Source organism: Dendrobium catenatum, unplaced genomic scaffold (assembly GCF_001605985.2).
Source record: "Dendrobium catenatum unplaced genomic scaffold, ASM160598v2 fragScaff_scaffold_542, whole genome shotgun sequence".
Taxonomy (NCBI): Eukaryota; Viridiplantae; Streptophyta; class Magnoliopsida; order Asparagales; family Orchidaceae; genus Dendrobium; species Dendrobium catenatum.
Genome location: NW_021319004.1, coordinates 3,848,609 through 3,875,633, shown reverse-complemented (window position 1 = coordinate 3,875,633; position 27,025 = coordinate 3,848,609). Strand labels below are relative to the sequence as shown.

The 27,025-nt window shown below is 34.6% G+C and overlaps 1 protein-coding gene across 2 annotated transcripts; it reads left to right on the top strand.

Annotated features, from left to right (window-relative positions):
- The first annotated feature begins 3,553 nt into the window (after window positions 1-3,553).
- Window positions 3,554-26,048, top strand: LOC110114994. Of its 2 annotated transcripts, XM_028694733.1 has the most exons (7): window positions 3,554-3,879; window positions 4,108-4,139; window positions 13,967-14,158; window positions 16,196-16,246; window positions 16,744-16,831; window positions 25,596-25,660; window positions 25,749-26,048. In XM_028694733.1, exons 1-7 carry the CDS (start codon window positions 3,827-3,829, stop codon window positions 25,763-25,765), a joined length of 498 nt encoding a protein of 165 aa, XP_028550566.1. In that variant the 5' UTR covers window positions 3,554-3,826; the 3' UTR covers window positions 25,766-26,048. The 2 variants fall into 2 exon arrangements, with proteins under 2 accessions (XP_028550566.1, XP_020703729.1); XM_020848070.2 differs by lacking the exon at window positions 16,744-16,831 and having other exon boundaries at window positions 3,556-3,879.
- Window positions 26,049-27,025: the final 977 nt, after the last annotated feature.

Genomic DNA, 27,025 nt, shown 5'->3' with positions numbered 1-27,025 from the left:
AATATGATGTCATATTTTCTACTAATTTTTTCTTTAAGTGCTTGAATTAGATTTAGTCCATTTCTCAACAATTGATTCATTCGTTGCAAAAATAAGCTACAATATAAACAAATTTTATCATATCCGTCTGCAACAATAGAATCAAGAGTTTCTAAAATAATTTTGAAAAGTTACTAAAAGCTATCTTTGATTGGGACAACTTTTTTTTTATGACATTTAGGTCATTTAAGGCAAACTAGCATATACAACGCATACACATAGACTCGAATTCTAGACCTCTTAGTGTAAAGCCTAAGATCTCAACCAATAGGCCAAGAAGAGCTGTGTGGGACAACTTTCTTACTAGTTATAAATTATATTTTTAATAAAAAAAAATTTTTAATTGGAATTTTTTGTACTAGAAAGTTAATTTATAAAAAAATAAGAAAATTGTTGGCTTTGTTTGGGACAGTTTTCTTATTGATTCTTAAATCTACTTTTAAGTAAAAAAATTAAAATTTTTGTACTAAAAATTTGCTTTAAGATGCAGTAAGAAAGTCTTAGATTTCCTTTGGGACAGCTTTCACATTGCTTTCCAAAACATTTTTTCAATACAAAAAATTCTAATTCAATTTTTTTTTTTAACTAAAACACTAATTCATAAATAATTAAGAAAGATGTATCAAATGAACCCTTAATCCCACATAATTCAAATGTTGGTACGTGCAATTTATATTAATCAGTACTCTTGAAATATACAGTCATTGAGGCGTTGGCCTTCGAATTGAGGATGAAGTTCTCATTACTGAAAATAGCTGTGTGGTTTATTTCTTCTCAGAATTTAAATTTTTTTTGGCTGAATATAATGAGGTTAAGTCATATATTTGCACAAAATGTATAAGATTTGATACATCATCAAAAAAATTATCTTGATCGGGCACGAATCTCGATGCAAAATCAAGTTGAAAACTTCCAAAATTAAAATTGGGACCATCCAAACTCTGATTTCAGCAAACTTACAATCAAATTGAATTTATCGAAAATACGAACCCAAGGACATCAAATTCGACTCAATACGAGCCCAAATGAGTCCAAACCTAGGGTCTGAAGCGATGTTGAAAGGTTTGAACCACAATTTGGGTTACCAAAGGGTTCCAAACATAACGTGCTTATAATAGAATAAAGCGGCTTGACGAGACAAATCCAACGAGCCCAAGATCGCCAAATTCCGACATCATTAAGACCTTCAAATGTCCATCAAATAGTCCATGGTCATGGATTCAACATCAGCCGTCCATCAAACCACTCCCCATTTACCCTTGATCTCTTACGTATTTACGGGCCATGCCACTCCATAAATCTATAAATAGACTCATCATTTCTCTTGAAAAGAGGGCTCAAAGTAAGAAGAGAAGAAGGAACAAGAGAAGGAAGAAGCTCCTCCTCGACCACCACCAGACCACCACTTAAGACCCTCACCTCCGCCCTACCACCGCCTGACGTCGTTGCTCCGCCGGACCACCACTTGAGGCCCTCACCTCTGCCGGACAACCTCCTGACATCGTTGCTCCGCCGGACCACCTCTTGACGTCGTTACTCTGCCAGACCATCGCATGAGGCCCTCACCTCCGTCGGACCACCACCTAACGTCGTTGCTCCACAGGACCACCACTTGAGGCCCTCACCTTTGGCGGACCACAGCTTGACATCGTTACTCTGCAGGACCACCGCCTGACGTCGTTGCTCAATCGGGCCACCACTTGAGGCACTCACCTCTCGGACCACTATCTGATGTCGTTGCTCCGCCAGACCACCACTTGAGGCCCTCACCTCCGCTGGACCACCGCCTGACATGGTTGCTCCGCCGGACCACAGCCTGAAGCCCTCACCTCCTTCGAACCACCGCCTGATATCATTGCTCCGTCGGACCACCACTTGAGGCCCGAACTTCTATCGAGCCACCACTTGACGTCAAGAGTTCTCCCGAAGTACCGCCCTTCTACTATGGTCTTTCAGACCCGAGTCTCCTGCCGATTACGATCCTTTCGACCTCTATCGCTTATTATGGTCCTTTCGACTTCCATCAACAGGCAACGATCTTTCAGACCCGGGTCTCCTGCCAATTATGGTCCTTCCGACCTTCGTCGCTTACTATGGTCCTTCCGACCTCCATCAACAGACAACAGTCTTTCAGACCTTGGTCTCCGTCCGACTACGGACCTTCCGACCTTCGTCGCCTACTATGGTCGTTCTGACCTCCATCACCAGACAACGGTCTTTTAAACCCTGTCTCTTGCCGGCTAAAGTCCTTCCGACCTCCATCGCCTACTATGGTCCTTCTGACCTCCATCACTAGATAAATGGTCTTTCTGACCCGGTCTCCTACCAACTACGATCTTTCGGACCTCTGAATCCTACTGACTACAGTTCTTCTGACCTCCGTCGCCTATTATGATACTTCCGACCTCCATCACAGAAAACGATATTTCTGATCCCAGTCCCCTGCCAACTACGGTCTTTTAGACCTCTATCTCATGCTGACTACAGTCCTTCCGACCTCCATCACGAGAAAACGATCTTTCCAACCTTTATTCTATCAACTATGGTCCTGCATACCAAACAAACACATCTATGTTGATTATTGTAACTCCCACCATGTAATGCACTCTATATAATATACATTTGTGACATCAAGTCAAGGCCTTCTCCTAAGGAAGGGCCTCATTTGTAATCAACTGCAAATACTAGTGGATTCATTCAAATTGGGCTAGGCCCCGTGATTTTTTCACCTTTTTTAGGGGTTTCAACGTAAAAAATATGATGTCTCTTATGAACGCTACACCCTCTCTCTTATCTGATTGTGTATTGGATCTTCGTACAATGTTAAGACTTTAAACTATATATTTCTCTACAACCGCGAATATTCCAGGACGCAACATGATTATTCCTTAATATACCATGGAAACAAAGGGACATAAAGCTCATCAAGAAATAATGAGATATTGAAATAAATATCTTTGGATGCAATATTTATCCAATATTTTATATATAATTATCTTATATTATCAGTTTAAACACACATAAATGAAACTTTAATGATTTGCTTGATTAAAAAAGATTAAAGAAGAGGAACTGCAGAAGAAATACAAATGAAAAAGAAATTAAATTTAGTTGTCACAAGTTAATTATTTTGCCGAGGAGAAAATAAATTAAAATTTTTTAATTTATAAAAGTTTAAATTTTTACTTATAAGTCATAATAATGTCAAGCTAAATTTCTTTCATATTTTCCATTATAATTGCATAAAATTAAGCATCATTACAAAACTATATTTTCACTCCATCTAATTCACATAGTTTTTTTGTCTATTGGTTAAGAATTTTGACTATCAATTAATAAGTATTGAGTTCAAAATAAATGATATGTCTGAATTTAATATTTAATTTTTAATTAGCTTATAAAATAATTTCATTTAGTTTAACAATTATTTTGAAAAATAATTCATGCTGATTAAAAAAAAATAATCCAAGATTCTATTTTCTCAAATTTCCTTTTTTTATAAACATTTTTTTGATTTTATTTCTCCCAATTCCGTCAGCATTTGCGATCTCAACCCTCGACGGTTTCACCGGCGCCAATATCAACTCCCATCTCTTCCAAAAGGGAGTTAAGTGGGGAGAGGAGGGTGGGAGGCACGACAGCGCGGCGAGGAGGCTTAGTTCTCGATCCTCCTCTTTCCCCTCTTCTTTTTCTTCTTCTTCCCTGCCCATAACTTCACGCTAGAATCGCAAATTTGGATCTTGCTGGAAGCTGCTTTCGGATCTTCTCGCTGACGCCGGTTGCTGAGATGCTGGAGAATAATTCCGAAAACCTCAAGCGCTTTGGTCCTCCTCCTCAAAGGTAGCACTAGTCTTTATTTTACTCCCATTTATGGGGATTGGGGATGAGGAATCTTGTTCTAGTTAGGTTTTCGTGTTATTTTACATGCGGAATGCCTTCCATTTTCTCTGCTGCTTCATATGTTTTGGATTGTGACATTGACGACCTTTTGCTGCTTTGTGCCTTTCTTCAGCGTTTCTGTGATTGCCATTGTCTACTGACACGTGATTATGTTCTGTGATTTGATAGGAATCGCTCTCTTAACCGGCGGAAATCGGGAGGTATGCTGTGATACTTTCTGTATTGTATATTATAGGACGGTTATTTGGGAATATTATTCTGAGATCCACTTTGCATTAGGAGTGGGGAAGCAACTTATATTGTTTGGTGCTTGCTGCTCTTTTTATTTCAAGTTCTTATTTTTTTAGAATGTCAGCACTTAGGGGCTGTTTGGTAGCAGGATTTAGGCTGGATTTGAGGCGGATTTGAGCGAAATCCAGCCAAACGACCTAAAATGCAAAACCAAATCTCATTGCAAATGAAAGCCGCCATAGACAGAAAATTCCGCTTTTTCATGCTAAATCCCGGATTTCCGAAATACTATTTTTTCCGGATTTACGAAATCCGTTAGCTAGAGAGGAAGAATATGCTCATCAAATCCATTCTATAGCCAAACAGTTACAGGAGATTTAATAGGATTTATCCTGAATGTTACCAAACAGTTTTCAGGATTCAGGCCCCTCAGGATTTCCTAAATCTGGATTTAGCGGATTTATGAAATCCTACTTAAATCAAATCCTGGGTGCTACGAAACAACCCCTTAGAGTACCCGCACTTGCCGGAGGCATTTCATTAGCTTTTTTTTGTTACTGGGACAAGGGGCGGGAAAATTATAATTATCTGCTTAAAAAATTATGACGTTAATAGCATTTAATTTTTTTTCCTTCTAGTATGACCCAGAAAAGGGTCATACTAAGGTATATATTTGTGCAATGGGTTAAGGAGGCATATAGTGTTGCATCACTCTGACCTGCGGGAAAAGTATTATAACAGGCAGTGCGAGTTGTATTTTTTATTTTGCATGATCTGGATGCACTATGCTATAGTGACTCCCAAAAAAGGTGTTATATTGTGACTTAATGTGCTGCATTTAATCTTAATGATAACTATTTCTAGAAATAAGCTTAACAAATCTAGATCCGCAAAGTTTTCATCTTATTAAATAGTTATAGCTGGAAAAAAAAAACTGTAGTATATAATTTTAGTACAATTTATGAAGCTAATGCAAATGAAATTGGAATGATGTATGTTAAAATATCCATTTCCCATTTGGTATGTTTTTTTCTTACTGCATGGTATTTCCTCTTTGCCTCTCTGTGCTAGGATGGGTTTGGGACCCTTGTTGCCCAAAACAAGACTTATGATATAATGTGTGCAAAATTGGGCTTTAGTGGTCTAGCCTTGAGTGGACTGAAGAGTAAATGTGATATACACACCACACATTATTTGATGCTATAAGATTTAAAATTGGCTTATTTAATTGCAAATATTAAAAAGAACTAGTAGATACTTCATTGAATATGCCAAATCCCATCAAGATACGGTGAATAATCACTCTCATTTGAAACTTGTCGGTTCACTTTTACAGTCTTGCTTGTTTCACTCTCATTAAGTCTATGACGAGGAAGAGAGCAATGACATGACCAAACCCTACAATTATAAGAAAGGGCTAGGCTTATGATGTTTATGATAAATCCCCATCAAAGTCATCATTAATTAGGCATGGATGCATTTCTTGAAGAAAATAAGCATGCTCTTAAGTTAGGCGTCTCCATTAAATGAATGAGTCTCTTAAGATAAACAATTCCAATCTCATCTCATGTGCTAAGAACTAATGATGATTTTGAAAAAAAAAAAATTGTACTTGGTCTAGAAGGTGACTTAAAACATCAAATGTTGTAAAAAAATGAGTTGTTTAAGATTAGGAAGTAATTCCAAAGCTTCCAACCAAACTTTTGAAGTTGCTAAAGAGTTGGATTTTGAAGATTCTTCTTCATCAAGTCAATTTAAAAAAAGTAGATTGCCCATGCTTAATTACTGAGTGATAAAGTGTCATCACCCATAAAAGAAGGGCCCATCAGCTATAGATAAATCCAAGAATATAATGGTTGATGAATATGTTTTCCCCAAGGGTCCCAAAAAGTCATCAAGTTCATCAAAGGGACTTGATTATAATGCCTTCTCACATTTACAAAAAATTTCGACATAGCTTAGTGTATATTAAGTTCTCCTTATGTCAAAATCTATGAAATATGGACACGGGCACAAGACACAAATTTAACATTGTATTCACACTAGAAAATGACATAATTATAAAAGGTAGGATGTGAAAAATCGTGGACATAATAATTTTAAATAATCTTTTAATATATAATGTGTAATCAAAACACTTAATTTTTATGTTTTCTATCATAAAAGTATTACAAAATGAAATATAATGTCATATTACATTAAAAATTTATGGAGAAAACATTGGTTTAATTATAATTATATTTTAATATTTCATCAAGCGTATTTAATTGTAAGCAATATACCAACATCATCATTAAGTATTAGGCATGATTTTGTTAATATTAATTTTATATTGTTCACACAAATTGTCAAAATAAAATGAAAAAATATAAAACCTTCAAAATGCCTAAAAAGTTTGAACAAATTGAAGTTCTATCGATTGACCAAAGACACTCCATAATGCAATTATCATCACCACTAATACTAATATCTTCTTTAAGAGAACCTTTACCATCATTGATACAACAACAACAACATCAAGCCTTTATCCCACTACGTGGGGTCAGCTACCTGAATTCATTTTCTCCATTGTGTCCGGTTAAAAGTCAAATTCTCATTTAGATCTAATAAAGAAAGGTCATTTCTAATATTTTATAACCAAGTTTTAGGTTAAATCTAATATATATACTCTCCTAATCGGGTCATCGGAAGGCCGCCAATTTATGTGACCAAACCATCTAAGGTGATGCTCTCTAATATTATCTGCCACTGGAGCTACTCCAACCTTTTGACATATATGCTCATTTCGTTTCCTATCTCTAAGAGTAAAGCCACTCATTCGCGTGAGCAGCCTCATTTCTACAGCACTTAACTTAATATTATGCTTCTCTTTTAATGGCCAAAATTCTGTGCCATAAAGCATTGCAGGTCTAGCCACCATTTTATAGAATTTTCCCTTAAGTTTTAGTGGTGCTTTTTTATCACAAAACAAGCTCGATGCATTCCTCCCCTTCATCCATCCAACTTGAATTCTACTAATAATATCCATATCAATTTCGCCATCACTTTGAACAATAGACCCAATATATCTAAAACGTGTGCTCATATTAATGAATTGATTGTTCAAAGTCACAAATCCCCACTCGATCTATTTCTACTAAAATTACACCCCATGTATTCGGTTTTAGATCTACTTAAATGAAAACCTTTGGACTCTAAGATTGACCTCCATAATTCAAGTTTACCTTCAACTCCCTCTTTAGTCTTATCAACAAGAAGAATATCATCAGCAAAAAGGATACATCAGTGAACATCCTCTTGCAAATCTCTAGTAAGAACATCCATGGCTAAAGCAAAAAGATATGGGCTTAAGGCTGGTCCTTGATACAATCCAACTGAAATTGGAAAATACTTGGTCAAACCACCTTGTGTTTGAACACAAGGAACAGCTCCAGCATACATATCACTAATGACTTGAATATAAACATTATTAATCTATTTCTTTTTTAGAACTCTTCATAGCACTTCTCTTGGAACTTTATTATATGCTTTATCTAAATTAATAAATATCATATGAAGATCTTTCTTTTTCTCTCTACACTTCTCTATCAAACCTTTCAATAAATATATGGCTTCCATAGTAAACCCGCCCTGCATGAATCCAGTTTTATTTTGAAAAACATAAGTATCACATTGAAACCTATACTCCATAACTCTCTCCCATAGTTTTAAAGTATGACACATCAACTTAATTCCTCTATAATTTGCACAATCTTGTGCATCACCTTTATTCCTAAAGATAAGAATCAACACACTCTTCTCCACACATCTGACATCTTTTTAGTCTTCAAAATAATATTATAAAGTTTAGTAAGCCAATAAATTCCTTCATATTCTTAGCATTTTCATACCTCTATTGGAATATCATCAGGTCTAACAGTTTTCCCACACTTAATTTTCTTTAAAGCCTCGCTAACTTAAGTTTTAGTAATACACCAACAACAATAACATCAAGCCTTTGTCCCACTACGTGGGGTCGACTACATGAATCTTTTTTCACCATTGTGTTATGTTAAAAATCAAATTATCATTTGATATTTTCTAACCAAGTCTTTTTAGGTCTACCTCTACCTTTCTTAAAATAAGTAAAATCTAATACCTCAACTTTTCTAACCGAATCATCAGAAGGCCTCCGTTTAATAAAAATCTCTATTTTCATTTAGAGTATTAAGGTCACTAAAGTCAATCGTATTTTCATAATCTTCAATGAAAAGTTTAACAAAATATATCATTTGCATTTGTTGAATATCCTCTTCTAAAAAGAGTACTTTTGATCTTCATCTTTAATGCACTTCACTTGAACTAAATCCTTACTATTCCTATCTCTTTGTTTGGCTAAGCTATACATATATCTTTCACCCTCTTTAGTATCCAATCTATTATATAATTCATTAAAAGCTTCACAGAATGCTTTTTAGATTCCTTACGAGCAACTTTATAGCTTTCTCAATTTTCAGAATTTTTACATCTAAACTAATTTATATAACAGAGCTTCTTATTTTTGATATTTTCTTACATATTTTGATTCCACCACAAACTATTTTTACTATTAAGAGCTTTTCCTTTTGATACTCCAAGCACATCCTTTACAACATTCTTAATATTACAAGCTATTATTTCCCACATAATATTAGCTTTCTCATGCACCGACAAAATCTTAAGATCGTAAATCTTACTCTCAAAGATATTTTTGTTAGAGCTCTTTAAATGTTACCATCTAATCCTATAATAATGATATACTATATTTTTCATACTCCACCCCTTCATCTTAAAGCCAAAACTAATAAGTGGTGTTGGGTACATAGAATTTCACTCAAAATATTTTTACAATCTCTGCAATCGAACAATCTATTTTTCTTATAAGAAAATAATTAAAATGAGTTTTACTATATCCATTCTTATAAGTGATGAGATGCTCTTCTCTTTTTTTAAATAAGGTTTTAATAATTAACAAAATCATAAGCTAGAGCAAAATCTAATATAGTCTTACCACCTTCATTAGTCGCTCCAAACTCATAGCCACCATGAATACTTTTAAAATCCTATACCTCTCTACCAAATGTCCATTTAAATCTCCCCAAATAAAAATTCTTTCTTCTAGAGGTATCTTTTGTATTAATTCTTTTAAGTCATTCCAAAATTTTAATCTTGAGCACATATCTAAACCTACTTGAGGAGCATAAGCACATAATATTAATAATCTTATCATCAACAATAATATTTAAAACTATAATTCTATCTCCAATTCTATCAATTTTTACAATATTATCTTTCAAACTCTTATCTATAATCACACCTACACCATTTTTAGTACGACTCTTATGAGAATACCAAAGTTTAAATCTTAAAAATCAATCTCCTTAGCCTTCTCTATCACCCATTTAGTTTCTTGAATGCATAGAATATTTATCTTCATATGAGTCATAGTATCAATTAATTCCATTAATTTGCCTGTAAGGGAACCTGAATGCATAAAATATTTATCTCTACCATCATTGATAAAAAAATATAATTTGATGAGCTGGTTCATTAAAAAAAATACAGTTCACATTGCACATGCACTGATCATTTGGGAGTGTTCCTTGATCGTGTTCGGCTATAATTTAAAAGAAATATATATTAGACATGATTTTTTAGTGTGTGAGACATCTTTCAGGACATGTAGGACATGAACATGAATGGCTTTTTGAAATGTTCTTGCTTCATAGATTGAAAGACCTTTTGTATGAAGCACATTTTACATGGCAAGGTATGACTGAGTTCCTTCATGCTCAAAATACCCTACTCATTATATTCTTTGAGGAAGATTTATTGTTGGGACGCTTGATTAAATTGCCTTGTCTTTTTCACAATAGATATAAATGATATCTTGGTGAATTTTATTCTCATTATTTGAGCTCTTCTGTGAATCTCATGAGTGTGCTGGCATTATGGTGGTTGTCTCTTCACATTCAACTTATTAGGCTTGATAAAATTTTGGTGTTCAACTTCAACGAGCAAGGAAACAAAGGCTATAGGGTCCTTCGTCGTATACATGATATTTGGAAAGCTTTATACTGAGTCAAAATTTTATCTGTTGGACTTTTGACATCTCTTTCAAAACTCTTTGGAGACACTATGTTGTCATTAATATGGTATCATTCCCTCCACTATGCATTAATGCATGAAGTATATAAAGAATGGAGAAGAACATAGAATGAATTATTGATGATGAGCAACGCTTTGATTTTCATGAAGTTCAAATTTATGAGGATGTTATACTTGAAGGAGTTTGGGTCTTTCCAATTCTCCAAACTGCTTCAATCTCAAAACCAGCTACACAGCTTAAAGGAGAGGCTAATAAGAAGCAAAATGGAAGATCGAAAATTGTTCCCAATTCCTTCCGAACACATTGATTTACTAATTAAGCTGTTGAAGGGAGATGTTCCTCACATGGGAAGTTACACAGAAGAAGGAGAATATATCAATTTTCATGTAAACCTCTTGCTAAGGGAACGAGTAAAGAAGTTGATCCAAATTTATATTCTGAGTTCTGACATCAAAATTTTCAGCAAGAACAAAACATAATTGTTTCTCTCGTGTGAGATGGTCAAAAAATTTTCACTTTGGCCCGGACGTTGCCTGATCAACACTTCGTGTTTGGAACAAAAAAGCCTACAAAGGTTCCCTTATATCTCCCCCTTCACAAACTTTGAAGTTTGATTCATATGCATGAATTCCATGTTGGGTAGAATGAAGAGCAAGCTCATCTTTTTTAAGAGCCGTGGGATGAAAAGTACTCAAGTATTGTTGGATGATAGTAATACATGACTAGAGAACTCTAGTTTGTCAAGTTTGTCTATTTTTGGGTGAAGACATGTTATACTCTAGATGCTGAGGTTGAAGATAGAGAAGATGACTCTCTTAATGATGTTGCTCATCAAATGGTCGAGCATAGAAATCAATGTTGCACTTGAAAAATTTGAAGATAATACTCTTATGGATGAATTTAAAGTGATTAACCAAGATATTGAGGAACCTCACCCGACATTTATCTGGATTTTGTTACCTGATGATAAGTTGAAGAAGTGAAGGCACTACTTTGTGAATTCTTGACTTATTTTTCTTTGATTTACGTTGAGATGCTTTGTTTTTTTAGTGACAGCTAGCATATTGACTATTAACTTAAAGTCATCATTTGCCAAACAACCATTTAGGTACTTGCATCTTCAAGTTGAATAACAAGTGATTGTTGAAACCATAAAGCATATTGAGGTGAGTTTTATCCTAATAGAGAATTGTGTTCATGAAAAAGAAGAATAGCAAACCAATATATGCATCGACTCTATTGACCTTAATGAGGCATGCTCGACTTTTTGCTCCTTATATCAGAGTTGTTGGTGGACAACACCTTGACTTATGACGTGTTTTCATTCATGGATGGATTGTCAAGCTATAATTAAATTAAAACGGCTCCATTGGATATATTAAATTAAGATGGATTGATGAAGACAAATTCGTGGTGTCAATAAAGGTTTTAACAAAGATATCAATAGAGTGCCAATCTTTGGAGGATGTTGGCATAAAAGATAATTTTGTATGTGATTAAAAGTTGGAAAAAACAAAAACAACACATGGAGATTGGGGTTGAGATTGATTGATGAGAGAGGAGCTGAAAACTGGAGATAAAAGACAATGTGTGGTCCATTAGCATTGGTGTATTCAATGAGATTGAGGTGATGCAATTGAACTAGCCATGAGCGCAATGGCTAGTTTTGACAGTTAGAATTGTGCTTGTTGTAGATTGGAGTTGGGTGATAAGGGCATGCCAGGACTCGGATGAGGGAGAAGATAGTAGTTTGGTAGGTCCATAACGTGAGCTTCAAGATGATAGATGAACTTGATGAGGATGTCACTATCTATGAAGAGGAGGCTTAGATGTAAGCACTTTTCTCTAGAGAAATATTAGGCATTGATGTTGATGGTGGTGCTGTAGTTGGTTGTGATGGCGAATTCAACTTATGGAGGTGGGTTCTAGTCACAAGGGTAGTGGGAAAGGGTAGCTGGTAATAGTTATGAATGGATCATAGGCAAGTACATGAGCAGTGCAGTTGATAGCAGTTGACGATAGAGGTTTAGTTTGTGTAAGAAGAGCTGCTGTGAGCAGATTGCGAGAAGTAATTATCAATTTGTTGTCCTTATTGTTGATGTTGCTAGTAGTTAGGAGGCAACAAAGTTTGAGAGGAGTCAGAGTCAAAAAAATAAACGAAGTTGAATCTTGAGATGTTATAGGTGGAGAGAGTTCGTTGGGTTTTGTTTTTTTGCTACATTATTCTTACCCGAGATATATATGACACACGCCAGGCCTCACTGGTGTTTTGAGGCAAGATCAATGATTTTTGAGAAGTCAACAATGTTATTGATGATAAAGCTTTTGAAGAATGACAATTTGGGAAGCCTCCAAGCCCTGTGTTGGGACCCTTTGGTGGCCTATGTCTACATGTAAGGGAGGTCCGATGGTGCGTGTTTAGGTAGGCTGGTGGCCTTGAAGAGAGCTGATTGGTGGCAGATTTGCTTTAAGGGGCGATTGAAGTACCTTATGTAGCCATTTTAGATGAAGCGAACGAGTTCTAAGGATAACAATGGAAAACATTGTGAGTTATAGATCAAAGCACATGGTGGTGCACAAAGCTTTATGAACATAAATGTTCTGAGGAAGAATGGTCTCCAAGAAAGATTTGAGGGATGCCAATGATAATGATTTGCATCTATTAGTGTTTAGAGATCAATGAAGACCTTTATTTAAAGTACATCAATATGGAGAGATATGAAGATATAGACAAGTGACAAGAAGCTCCTGAACAAGATAAAGGCAATGAAGATCTCATGCAGAAGGATGTCTCTTAAGATCCATGTAGCAAACGAGAACAACAATGTGCATGGTGGGATTTGTATCATGGCGTGCTCATGAACAAAAGATGCTTGTGAGCAAAAATTGTCATAAATAGTTTAAATTTAATTCCACATTTAAAATAGAGAGAATAGTAGAAACTAATATATACTGAATTATTGTTTTAGAATAAGCATATATGTGCCTACATATAGACAAAAAGAGGAAACAATTAAGTAAAACAAAATATCGTCAATAATGAGAAAATACTGAGATAAGAAATTGTCAAGATCCTCACACATATTTGAGTAATAATTACAATGATAATTTCAACTTCAAATGTTGATACATGTAACATTAATTGAATGGTTAGACTATTCTTAAGTAAATATATGTATACTATGTTAGATATAAATCTATTTAATTAGTTTGACTTCCTATTTTATGTTTTGCTCTAATAATAAAAAAAGTTTACTATTAGTAGGTATCAGCCTAAGTCTAGAATTATTTAAATATGAGCCTTCCATGAAAATATTACTACAAAAACAATGTCAAGCCTTTATCCCACTACGTGGGGTCAGCTAAAGCCTTCCATTAAAATATTGATAATTTTTTTTTTAAATTACTATGATCTGCTATAACTATCACCAGAAGAAATATTATTATTTTATTTTGTTATTCATTTTTCAGTTAGGTCATTCATATTATATTAAAACAAGCCAAATAACATGCACTTGGTGCAGCTAACTATAGCTAGTATAAACAAAATGCAATTTGTACTAGTTATATGTGCTACAAGTTTAATGCTGAGGAAGGATATTTTAGTCAATTTATTGATTTAAAATTTTGTGTTGAATGTAAGATTCTAACATAAGATTTATTCTGTAGATAGATTTGAAAAAGTAAACTACTCTTATGGGATTGATGGAGACAAGAGCCAATCTTCTGTTGCAAGAAACTTTTCTAGCGTAGACCATGGGGATACTGGAAGCAGCTATATTCAAAATGAAAGCATTCATATAGGATTAGTAGCTCTTGATGGGTGCTCTACTAGTGACGCTGCGCAACTTCTAAATGAGCGTAAGTATGCAATTGCTGCATTAATCTCCTCTACTTTACTTATATTCCTTTCTTCAATGAAAACATCTGCTACTCTTAAACTGGTTACAAGATACTGCTCACTTACCAAAGAATTACTCCTAAACTAATCCAAAGGAAAAACTGTGTTGAGAAAGAAACACACTATGTGGTCAACTCTCTGCTATTCTCCTTCCATAAATTTTAAAACTTGCTTGTTAACACGTCTTGAAAGTATATTTTGTCTAGAAATCAAGTATCGAAGTACACACATTATCCTTTAGCCATTGGTAACCTGTAAAGGGCATCTACTACCATTGACTTGGTTGGTTGATAATGCCTTTGACTTCCGAAGTGGAGGCATGTTGTTCTATTCTCAGCAAAAAATAAAAACAAAGAAAAAAAATTATAAGGGCATTTTAATAGATATGGCTAGTCATGGAATGTAGAATTTATTATATTGGAGGAACAAAATACTATGTAAAGATTGAAGGCTGTTTTATCTTAATTTTCTCTTGCTTTTCATTTAGCATAAATGCATTTGCAAATGTCCAAATTTGTTTTATATATATATATTCTCATTTTAAGATACATTTTTTTTTCCAAAATTACAAATAATCAATAATGTCACAGATAACTTCTTAATTTTAGAATTTCAGAAGGTTTCACCTTTCTTTAGGACTCTCAACGAACTTATTTTTTGTTGGTTTTTGGGATAGATTTGTTGCTCACATAATTATTTTTTTAGGGGCCATTTGGGATCACTTTTATTTTTTGCTTTTTATTGTTTATTTTTTATTTTGTTCTATTTGTGTTTTGATTTGAAATTAATATGTATAAACACATACATATTTATTTTTGTTTTAAAAATAAATATGTATATGTTTTCCTGTTGAATATTGAATAAATTAATTTATGTGGCTGTTGTTGGCGAAGTAGTGGTAATGGTCATCGAGGCAACGATGGCAGTGGCCAGTTGTGGAGGTGGTGGTTGATGATGGTCGTAATTGGTGGTGGCTAGAGGTGTTTGGTGGCTTGCAATGGTGATAGTTGTTTTTAAAAACCCTTAAAACACCTAAAAATGATTATGAGTGTTTTAAAAACAACTTAATTTATTTTTAAAATTAAAAAAAATATGAAAAAGACACTAAGCAAATATGTTTTTAAAAACAAAAGGGAAAAAAAACCAAAAAAAAAGAAGATCTCAAATAGTCCCTTAGCAAATTCTCATCTACGCACTGTCATTGAATTTGATTGTCTACTTTCCATGCTGCTTGTGAAGTACCATCATTTAACTCATTTAGCTTCTACAGAAATCCAGATCATTTTTTTCTCTTTAGGTTGTTTCTTTGCCCGTTTATGGAATTCTAGTGTCAGTTTTGTTGGCTGCTGCTGATCTTTTATCAAAATTAGGTGGCTCTAGAAACCTTGGTTAAAATATACTATGAATTTTCAAGCTCCCTTTGGCTAAAGATATTGTGACTCTCTGTCCCTGTCCTTTTACGTTCTTCTTTAATTTGCATGAAATTGTAAGATGAATTTTAATAATTAGATTTGTTTAAAGAGATTTGACTTAGTCTTGGCTACAAAGTTTTTTTTGCATATTAAAAGCATTGTCCTCAGCTTTCAAGGCCCATCATGAATTAAATAGTATTTTGGCTATTTTAAACTATACCAATATTTTTGTTAGTTTTTTTTGCTCAAAATTATTATTTAGTTAGAATCAATTTCGATCACTTGGCTTCCAAAATTTGCATTCATATTGCAACTTTTGACATAAGAGGTAACAAAATACTCAATACCAGTGTATTCAAATAGATGGCGTCAATTTCTTCTCTCTTTTAGCTCCCCCAATTTTGTGGCCAAAGTTTTGACTACAAGAGACTCGAATCAAAGCACATCAATATTTATGCTCATGCAGATGGTTTGACCCAATTTATATTGGCACAATTAGCCTAGCGAAGATAATAACCACACAAATATGTTACGGAGGTTGAATTAGCTGCTGTGCACTAATTCTACTTTTTTATATAATTGTAGGTTGGGCGGCTACAATGCACAGCTACAATGATCAATCTGTTGATCTATCTGGTGAGGATGTTAGTTTTAAAAACTTCATGGTTTTGCATTGGGTTCTTACGACCCTGAAATTGACCATGCTCTTCCTCCATTGATGCATAACTATTCATTTATGTGAATAGTTGCATATTATAGAATTAATACGTTTACTGTGTTATCATACCTTTTTGTTGAGTGCTTACTCTTTAAAGTTCTAGATGGTCTTCATGTTGAGAATGCCATGTATATATTTAAATGGCTTCGTACTTTTTAGATGATTTTTGGTTCAGAGTTGCACTATTCTGAAGGTAATAAGGGCTGCTATCAAGTTGAGGTATAGCCATTTAAGAAATTTTGAATCGGATTTAAAATCAAATCGAGATGGAAATTGATCCAAGTTGTGCTGACTTAACTCAAAATCATTCAATTTTGCTTGAGTTGAAATTTATTTTCAGTTGGATTTAAAATTATATTGCTTTATTCATATAAACATCATTTAGCATTACATATAAATATATATTTGATGCCAGGCTTCTATGACAATTCCTTCTGCTTTCACTTTTGGCATTGGAGTTTTGTTATTATTCAGACGGTTTGGGTCTGCTACCTTTTCCTACAGTAATATATCCCTTCTTGCGCACATATTGCAACCTTTTTTCTACTTCTATCAACTTGATATATTCATTGGACCGAGTTATTCTTTAGATTTTACTCTGTCGGCCTTTTGCTTTTCATCTTGTATCTTGCTCCTTTATTTAGTAGACTGTCATCCTCCTCTTCTGCGACCGACCAACATTTCTCTTGAAACATCATCTAGTGAGTTTTATATTATTGCTTATTTGGGATTTTGGCAACTATGGCAACCTACGCTTTAGTGATTTCCACTTCCTTTCGGGATTGGTAAATATGGCATTATATTAGGAGTTTTAATTATAAAGAAGGGTGTAAAATTTGAACAAAACTCATGATACTTCGATTTTGAATAAAGTTCTAGTGTCTGTGCTATTTTATTTAAGAGTGTCAACTTCTTTAAGCAAACAGGAAATTTGAAGACTTTTTTCTTTCCACTTTATTTCTTCTCTTTAAGTATTATTATTGGATTGCATGTCCGCTTGATTTTATTTAAGTTTGATATAATTTATATTTTTACGAGTTCTTGATTTTAAAATGATATTATGATTTTCATGGATATAAGGGTCAAAATGGTTTCTTGACTCTTAACGAAGAACCACATGGTACCTGACCATTTAAAAGCCCCATTTAGTCTCTTGACTTTTTAAATAATGATCTAAATGATCCGACAAAAGGATTAATTTGGTTCCTATTTAAAGAGTCAAGGGAATACATTGATATTTTATATAGTTAGGGATTATTTTGTTCATTTAGAAAAAGTTAGGGGACTAAGGATATTGGCTAGAGTCATGTGGCGAGTATTCATATATCCAAAGTTTCGGCTCTATTTCAAAACCTAGGGAAGAAAAAAAGTATATATATATTATTCCAATAGAGGTGTGGAAGTGTTTTGGTGATCAAAGAATTTTTTGGCTTAACTTTTTAAATATTATTTGAAAAACTAAAAAGATGTCAGATGAGTGGAGTGTGTTGGTTCTTAATTTTAAGAATTATGGTGATGCACAAGACTGTGCGATTTATAAAGGAATTAAGTTAATGCATCATTCAATAAAATTATGGGGGAGTGTAATTGAGCATATGTTATGATGTGATAAAAACATTTCTCAAAATCAGTTTGGGTTTATACCTAGTAGGTCGGTAGGTCTGCTAAAGAAGCTATACATTTGTTTATAGGTTTGATAGAGATGTATAGAGAAATGAAGATCTATATTGGATATTTATTAATTTATAGAAAGCATGTGATAAAATTTCAAGAGAAGTGCTTGGAGAGTTTAGAAAAGAAAGATGTTAATAATGCTTATATTCAAGTTATTAAAGATACGTTTATAAGAGCTATTACTTGTGCTTAAATACAAGGTGGTTTGACCAAGTATCCTTCTTTGTCAACAGGTTTTTCAGCATTGTTTTCTTTCTTCTTATTATCTTTTTCATGTGGAGTAATCATAAGTTTTCATTCTAATTTTCAATTTTCTTTGAACAGATCAAGAGCGCATTTCCGTTGAGAAATGGAGATGCCGTTCTAACTTCTAAAAACTTCCATTCTATGAAGATATTTAAGTTTTTCCTAAATCTTTCATCTCAAATTCCTTCTTCAACAACTCTTTTAATTTTGTTATTTTGTGGATGTTATCACTTGTAAGCACAATATCATTTACATATGTAGTTACAATAGATTCTTTCTCATATTCTCCAAATTTCAAGAAAATGGTGTGATTGTCCTTTCCTTGCTTTTATCCAAGTTAGAGTAGAGTTGAATCTTAAGAACTAAGCTCTTGGTGATGTTTTAAGGCATTTTTTTAATATACTTACAAACTTTACCACCTAATTAATATCCAGGAAGAATCTTCATGCACCCATTTAGTTTCTTATTTAAAAATTTATTTCTTATGTAGTTGATAAAACTTCTAGTTTAATGATGTGCCTCGGGAGTAAAATCAGCAAACAAACAAACACAAAACTGCAGGAATATCAACAGGATGACTGAATTTGTATTAATACGTCAATAAGAAAAAATAAGATATAGTATAATTCAAGAGGTAGATTGACTCTCCCAAACAACCTAGATGCCGCTAGAAAGGCTCCAAGAAAAAAAACAACAACAAAAAAAAATCCAAAATATGCATAACCCTAACTCTAGGGTAAATCAACTACTTAAAACATACAATAAACATCAAATACCAAAACAATCCTCCCATGCTTTACTCTCAAATTTGCCTTCTTTCCTTACTTATTTCCCTCTTCTATTTGAATTTAATTTGGAATTATTTTCTTATTAATTTCCTCCTAGCTTCCCCTCCTCCTTGTATTAATTCCCTAGGCCCCACCCCAATAGAGACGGACTACAGTTGGGGTGGATCAAGCTTCTGCCTGGAGTAAACAAGGGCTGGTCCCTTGAGCTAAACCGATGCCTTGCGTTGGACTGGCTGGACCGGTCCCTCATGCATTGGTCTACCAATACTCTCCCCCAAACGTGCCATATTATCCTCAAGGTGGAATGAAGAGAATTGCTGCTGAATAATTTGGTAGGACTCCCATGTGGTCTCATCCAGGAGGTTCTTCCACCTGATTAACACTTATTTGCTTCTGGTTACTCTCTGTCACACTCCTTTGACTTCCAATAGTTCCAACAACACCTCATATTGTCCATCAAGGACAGGGGAAGTAAAAAAGACGAAATTTGCTCTCCTATCATATGTCGCAACTGGGACACATGAAACGCTGGGTGGATTGATAATGACGGCGGTAACTGTAGGTGATATGCCACGACACCAATGCGCTCCACTATCTTGTAAGTACCAAAATAACAGAGTGATAACTTATTATTCCTTCTCTATGCCAAGGTTTTTTGTCTGTACGATTGAAGCTTCAAGTAAGCCCCGTCCTCCACTTTAAACTGAATTTCTCTCCTTTGTGCATTTGCTCGCCTCTTCATAATTTGTTGAAATCTCAACAATGCCCCTTTAGTTTCACGAAGACACTGTCTCTGTCCTTCAAGTACTACTCTACTGATGCCATCGGTGTGCTACCTTGTCCATAATATATCAAGTGAGGCAAATCTCTTTCGTAGAACTCTTTGAACTGTGTTGTCTGAGCTGCTGAATGATAGGAAGTGTTATATCAATACTCTACCAATGCTAAACACTTTGCCCACAACTTTGGTGTATCTGATACAAAGCATCGAAGATAAGTTTCCATACTACGATTGACTACCTTTATTTGTTCGTCCTTATGCGAATGATTAGTAGTGCTTCCTTTTTGAATAGTCCTCTATAACTTGAACAATTCCTTTCAGAACTGGCTCAGAAAGATCTTGTCTCAATCTGATACAATGATTCCAGTATCCCATGTTCTCACCACCTCCGTTATGAAGACTGTCGCTACCGATATTGCTGTATAGAGGTGGTGAAGGGGAATGAAATGTGTATACTTACTCAACTGATCCACTACCACCAATATCGTAGTGTATTCTTCTGACTTTGGTAGCCCTTCAATGAAGTTCATGGCCACCTCCTCCTATATCTTTTCTGGCAGAGTTAACGGCTGAAGTAGCCCTCTTAGAGACAGCTAAATACTTGTGCCTCTAATATATGTCATAGCTACCCATCATCTTTTTGACATCCTTCTATATACCCTCCCAATACAACTTTGTAGAAAGCCGACGATGTCTTCTTGACCCCCTTATCTCCCCCAATGGCCGCCCCATAAAACTCCTTAAGTAAGCAAGAAATTTAAGAACAGATTTTTTGGAAGCACAAAGCGCCCATAAAGAAGCAATTTCTGCCCCACCATTGAATACCCTGGATGGGTGTCCTTATTTTTCCACCAGCTCCTACCTAATTTTCCTCAACCCTGCATCATGTTCGCTCTCTCTCCTCAATGCTTCCAAGTCAACCACTAAGGGCACAGGTACTACCAACATCTGGGGCCTCCCCCATGCACCTGGATAAACCATCTGCTGCTTTGTTTTCAATCCTTGTTCGATACTGAATCTCGAAGTCATAGCCCAATAAATTGGAAAGCCACCTTTGATGCTCGTCAGTGACCAATCTTTACTTTAACATATACTGCAAGCTTCTCTGGTTAGTTTTGACGATGAAATATTTTCCCAATAAGTAAGGCCGCCATTTCTGAATGGTTAACCCAATCGCCATCAGATCCCTCTTATAGACTGACTTGAGTTTTAACCTGGTCATCAACACTTGACTAAAATAGGCCATTGGTCTTTGTTTCTGCATGAGTATCGCTCCCAATTGAGGCATCGGTCTCAACTAAAAAAGGCTGGATGAAATTTGGGAGTGCTAATACTGTCACATTGGTCATCGCCTTCTTCAACTCCTTAAAAGTCTTGGTGGCTGACTCTCCCAATTAAAATTATCCTTCTTGAGCTGTTTTGTCAACGACTCTGCTATAGTATTGTACCCTTTCACAAATTTTCGATAATGGCCTGTGAGTCTCGAGAATCCTCTCAGCTCCTTCAAAGTCTTGGGTTGGGCCATCCTAGCATGGCTTCAATCTTACTCTGATCAGTTGCAACTCCCTCTCGAGATACTACATGCCCTAAATACTCTACTTTGGGCTGTGTGAAAGAGCACTTCTTCTGATTGGCAAACAAAGAGTGCTCTCTTAAGATAGACAACTTGAACTCCCAAATTCTCCAAGTACTTCCCCTCAGATCTACTATATACCAATATATCATCAAAAAATACTAGACAAACCTTCGCAAGTAGGTTGGATTCATTAGAGATTGGAAAGTGGCTGGTGCGTTCGTGAGGCCAAAAGGCATTACGTAAGTAGTAAGACCTAATGTTTGGGAAACTTCTTAGTGAAGTAATAATTCCTAAATCAAATCTACGAGCAACTCCTAAGCGGAGCTGTAAGCCCCATCCTAGATCAAATATACGATCATCTCCTAAGTGAAGCCGTACAACCCCATCATAGATTAAATATACGGGCAACTCCTAAGCAGAGCATTAAGCCCCATCCTAAATCAAATATACGGGCAACTTCTAAGTGGAGCTGTAAGCCCCATCCTAAATCTAAACTCTCGGGCAACTATTAAGCACAACCATAAGCCCCATCCTAAATCAAATATACGGGAGTAGAGCCATAAGTCCCATTCTAAATCTAAACTCATGGGAAACTCCTAAAAGGAGCCATATACCCCAAACTTAAATCATATCAAGATCAAAACAAACATTTAACCACCTCAGTCTACTCAGGATCTCTGAGATGAGACAATCTATGATTGTTAATCAGATTCCCTGGACATTGCACCCAATGGTTTGTTAGCGTTGGTAGATTGAGATTTACGGTTTTCTTGGGATGATGGAGCCATAGGATCTTGATTGGGTCTATCTCCATTCTCTACAAACGAGACTAAAACTTAAGATTCCTAAGCTAGGCTAAAGTGATTCACCCTTAATCGAGAGTTTCTCCTAAGAAGTAAGAGGAGTAATTAACTATGAGGGCTTGCGGTTATAACAAGTAAGGACCCATAATTAAATAAGCCCCGATATAATTCTCGGGGGAAATCTGGTTAATAAAAAAATCAATCTGTCGTAAGGAGGATGGGATGCTAAGTCTGGAAAGCAGGGTTCATGCCTAAGCGTTATTTTTCTTGAGCGAACACCTATACTTCCTAATTCAATTGTATAATATAATGCACTGGTTTAAAAATTCACAGTTTATAGAATTTTAATTGAAATGTTTTTTGCATTTGATAAAAATAAGAAAAACACAAAATTGGCAAACTATTATTTAATGGTTGTCAAATAGAAGTTTCACATAAAAATTCATGATAATGGAAAATCACCAGATGACTAGAACTCTCCCCATAACAAATTCACTTGCATAGACCAACTAATAAATTAAAATTATGGAATATGAATGGTAAGGAGAAAAAATCACTAGGATAACAATCTAGGCATCACACCTATATACTAGGAGATAGCTTCTCCTCAAAATTTTTAATCTTTAAGTTTATCAGATTAGAAAGAATTATATCTCATCTGGCACTCAACGAAGAGGAAACAAAAAAAACTAGAAAATATTATTTGAGCTCAACTTTACATGTTTCCAAGTTTTTATTTATACTGCCAATTCCAAAAATTTACCAAAATTAGTAACTATATGAATCCAATCAGGAGCACAAATATCATAGCCCATAGGGATGAAGATACCATCACACGGAAGAAACGGCATTTGAATTGCAAAAAACTCACGTTTAACATACAATATTAGTCGTACATAGGTGGGAAGAACCACAAAGAGCGGAGCTAGGCGGAAGAAATGTGTGCAGAAGCTGTAGATGTGCCGGCAAAAATGAGGAATCTCTAAAATTTGAAACAACAAACAAATTAGGGAATTGACCCAAACCAAAGATCAGCCAAGCTGGAAACTGAACCAGATCAAGGATAGAGTCATTGAAAGTCCCACAGGTCGGAGGGTGCTTGGGTTTTCGAATCATCCTACATTGCAAATAGTCTTTACAGACGGATTTAATAAAACCTCGTGAATTATGTTGCTTATGATACGCCACTTCTAACTGTATTGCGATATCTTTAGAGGAATTATTTAGTCACAAATATCTTAAACATTTGTTAAAAGAGATTTTAGCTCTGAAGCGCTATGTATATTCTCTTCTGATCAATTACGAATTCATTTGAGCCTTCTGAGAATGTTGATATGGATATTGTTAATTATGTTTGCATGTAAGATGTGTTGTGCTCTGTACTCGTGTATTTTGTTCATGATTATTGTAATGCTTTTTTTCCCATCTCTTTCATGATAGTTTAGATTATGCCATGATTCGGGGAGTTAAGAAAGTGATCTTATATATTTTTTATTGTCTTTTAGATATTATGATGGAAAAATTGCATATAAAATTTTTTATTGTCATTTAGATATTAAAATGGAAAAAGATTGGGTGAGGATGTCCCGAGTAAATTCTTATTAAAATTTGTTCAAGATTGATTTTAAAATCTTTGGATTTGCTTTGCCATTAGTACCATACAAGGGTCAATTTATTATCCATATATTCCTCTCATCTCCAACCAAATCTAGAAATTTGAAAAGCCATCATAACTAAAGTTTGATATGAATATCTTGACTTATTAAGATGCGTATTCAAGCGAATACTACATAAAAAATGCTTATGCTTAATAAGCTACAACCCAAAAATAAATTTTTCCGTGAGGGCACTAAGAGAGATGGGGAGAGAAAGAGGGGTGAGAGCTGTATAGTGTCGTGTGGTTATGCATGACACCATAGTTTAGCATTACTCAATACTAAAATCACAGAACCGACAGAAAGACTAGAGAAAGGTAGGCAAATATAGAATCTTAAATACACTCAAAGTTCAACAGATTCCGATACACGATTTCAGTCTAAGGCTTCATTTTGGGACGACATTTTTACTACTTCTTATAGCAGCTTTCAACAACAGCAACAACATCAAGCCTTTATCCCACTACGTGGGGTCAGTTACATGAATTTTTTTTCTTCATTGTGTCCTATTAAAAGTCAAATTCTCGTTTAAATCTAATAAAGAAAGATCATTCCTAATATTTTCTAACCAAGTCTGCCTCTACCTTTCTTAACATAAGTCAAATTTAATACCTCTACTCTCCTAACCGGGTCATCAGAAGGCCGTCGTTTTATGTGACCAAACCAAGTGAAAACCTTTAGAATCTAAGGTTGACCTCCATAATTCAAGTTTACCTTCAACTCCCTCTCTAGTCTTATCAACAAGAAGAATATCATCAACAAAAAGCATACACCAAGGTACATCCTCTTGCAAATGTCTTGTGAGAACATCCATGACTAAAGCAAAAAGATATGGGCTTAAGGCTGATCCTTGATGTAACCCAACCGAAATAGGGAAATACTTGGTCAAACCACCTTCTGTTTGAACACAAGTAATAGCTCATGCATACATATCTTTAATGATTTGATTATAAGCGTTATTAACTCCTTTCTTTTCAAGAACTCTCCGTAGCACTTCTTTTGGATTTTTATCATAATATGCTTTTTCTAAATCAATAAACATCATAGGTAGATCCTCCTTATTTTTTCTATATTTCTCCATCAAACCTCTTAATAAATGTATGGCTTCCATAGTCGACCTACTCGGCATGAATCCAAATAGATTTTGAGAAACATTAGTATCACGCCACAACCTATGCTCCATAACTCGCTCCTATAGTTTTAAAGTATGACACAATAACTTAATTCCTCTAAAATTCGCACAATCTTGTGCATCACCTTTATTCTTAAAAATAGGAATTAACACACTCATTCTCCACTCATCTGACATCTTTTTATTCTTCAAAACAGTATTAAAAATTTTAATAAGCCAAGAAATTCCTTCATCTCCTAAGTATTTCCACACATCTATTGGAATATCATAAGGTCCAACAGCTTTTCCACCCTTCATTTTCTTTAAAGCCTCTCTAACTTTAGTTTAAATATTAAAAAACTGCTTTAAGAAACCATAAGAAAGCGGTCCCGAACGAAGCCTAAATAAACATATTCATGACTGATTTTGCTGATGCACATCAATTTATATCAAAGTTCAACAGATTCCATTCCTATCATGTTTATCTTCCTTCTTGTAATTTAGGTTGGTTGTAAAGTTGGTCAGTTTATTATTCCTTTATCTATTGCATTTTTTTACAACAATATAATATTGTAGAACTATTAATGATATTCATACAATTTCTTAACTGTGAACGTGCATGTTGGGCACCAGAGAGGCCAATAATGTACACAGGAGCCAGCGGGGCAACCTGGGGACATCTGAAGCTACCTCACCAGGTGCAGATGGGATTTTCATCCTTTCTACTTATTTGTATACATATTTCCCCACCTTATTGCTGCCTTATTATTTTTATGTTGCTGTTAGATGGATTTCGCTGCTGAACTACGCCGTGCAATTCACAATGCTCAGTCCAATGTAACACCGATTTCCGGAGGTCACAGCTAATTGGATGGATTTTTGTTATAATTTGGAAGTTCCAGAGCTATGGATATGTACTATTGCGAACAAAATACGTCCTAGCTCTAGTAAGTACTGCAATCTTTACTGTATTAATAACTTGGGAAGAAAGCCAGAGGGAAAACCTTTTATGTTGCATAGATTATTTACTATATGAAACTTTTCCTTGACTATTCTATTGCATTCAATTTGATTCTCTTTTGAATAGCATGTAGCCTTTTCTTAGACTTATGCTTCGTTTGGGATAACTTTCTTAATGCTTTTGATAACTTCTTAGTACGAAAATTTCTTGAAAGTAGCGAAAAAGCAACGGCCAAAAGCTGCCCTAGCTTTCTTACTGGTTTTTAAAGCAGCTATTTTATTGTAGCAGTTTTATTGTTTTTTGAAGCAATTTTTTTGTACGAAAATTTCTTTAACTAGAAAATTTGTATTAGAAAATCATTTTAGAAAGCTGTTAAGTAAGCTGTCCCAAACGACAGTTCTATTGGTTTCGCCAAGCAAGAGAATTTTATTCTTGATAAGATTGTCAAGACGTAATAGTCATCTCTTTAAATTCTGATTTGACCCCCTGAAGGGGATGGAAATAATAGCTACCTATTAGAAGCTTCATTCATCTTGTATGCTGGCTATTTATCTGCTATTCAATTGAGTTGCAAGTGTTCCTCATTATATAGATTGTAAATCTTTCTTGTTAGTGTTGAATCCAATATTAAGATACCAAAAGATTATTATAAATAAAGGTTACGGTGTTAATAAATGATTTGTTTTAACTTTAAAAAGTTTGCGTTTGGGTTTGAGTTGACCCCAAAATTTAAAATTGATTTAATTATCATTTCAATAAATTAAACGGGTTGATCTAAGATTAAATGGTTTATTTTTGTGTTAATAAGTTATATTTGTGTTAAATGGATCATGTTGATTTAAAAAAAGTGCACAGTTAATATAATAAATGGGTTAAATGTGTTGGGTTTAGACTTTGGATTATGTGAGTTCGGGTTGATCTAATTAATTTTTGAGTTAAATTTGAGTTGACTCCGAAATTTATAATTGATTCATTTATCATTTTAGTTTAAAGTTAAACAGCCCATTTTTGGATTAAATGGTTTATTTTTTGGTTAAGTTGTATATGGGTTGAATAGATCATGATGATTTTAAAAAAAATGCTCGATCAATATAATAAATGT

Bases quoted from the DNA above. Each gene is read 5' to 3' on its own strand.
- LOC110114994 (XM_028694733.1), top strand. From the start codon at position 3,827: ATGCTGGAGAATAATTCCGAAAACCTCAAGCGCTTTGGTCCTCCTCCT. The intron at 3,880-4,107 runs GTAGCACTAGTC...GTGATTTGATAG, and splicing joins TTTGGTCCTCCTCCTCAAAG to GAATCGCTCTCTTAACCGGC. The intron at 16,247-16,743 runs GTGAGGATGTTA...ATTTGATGCCAG, and splicing joins TCAATCTGTTGATCTATCTG to GCTTCTATGACAATTCCTTC.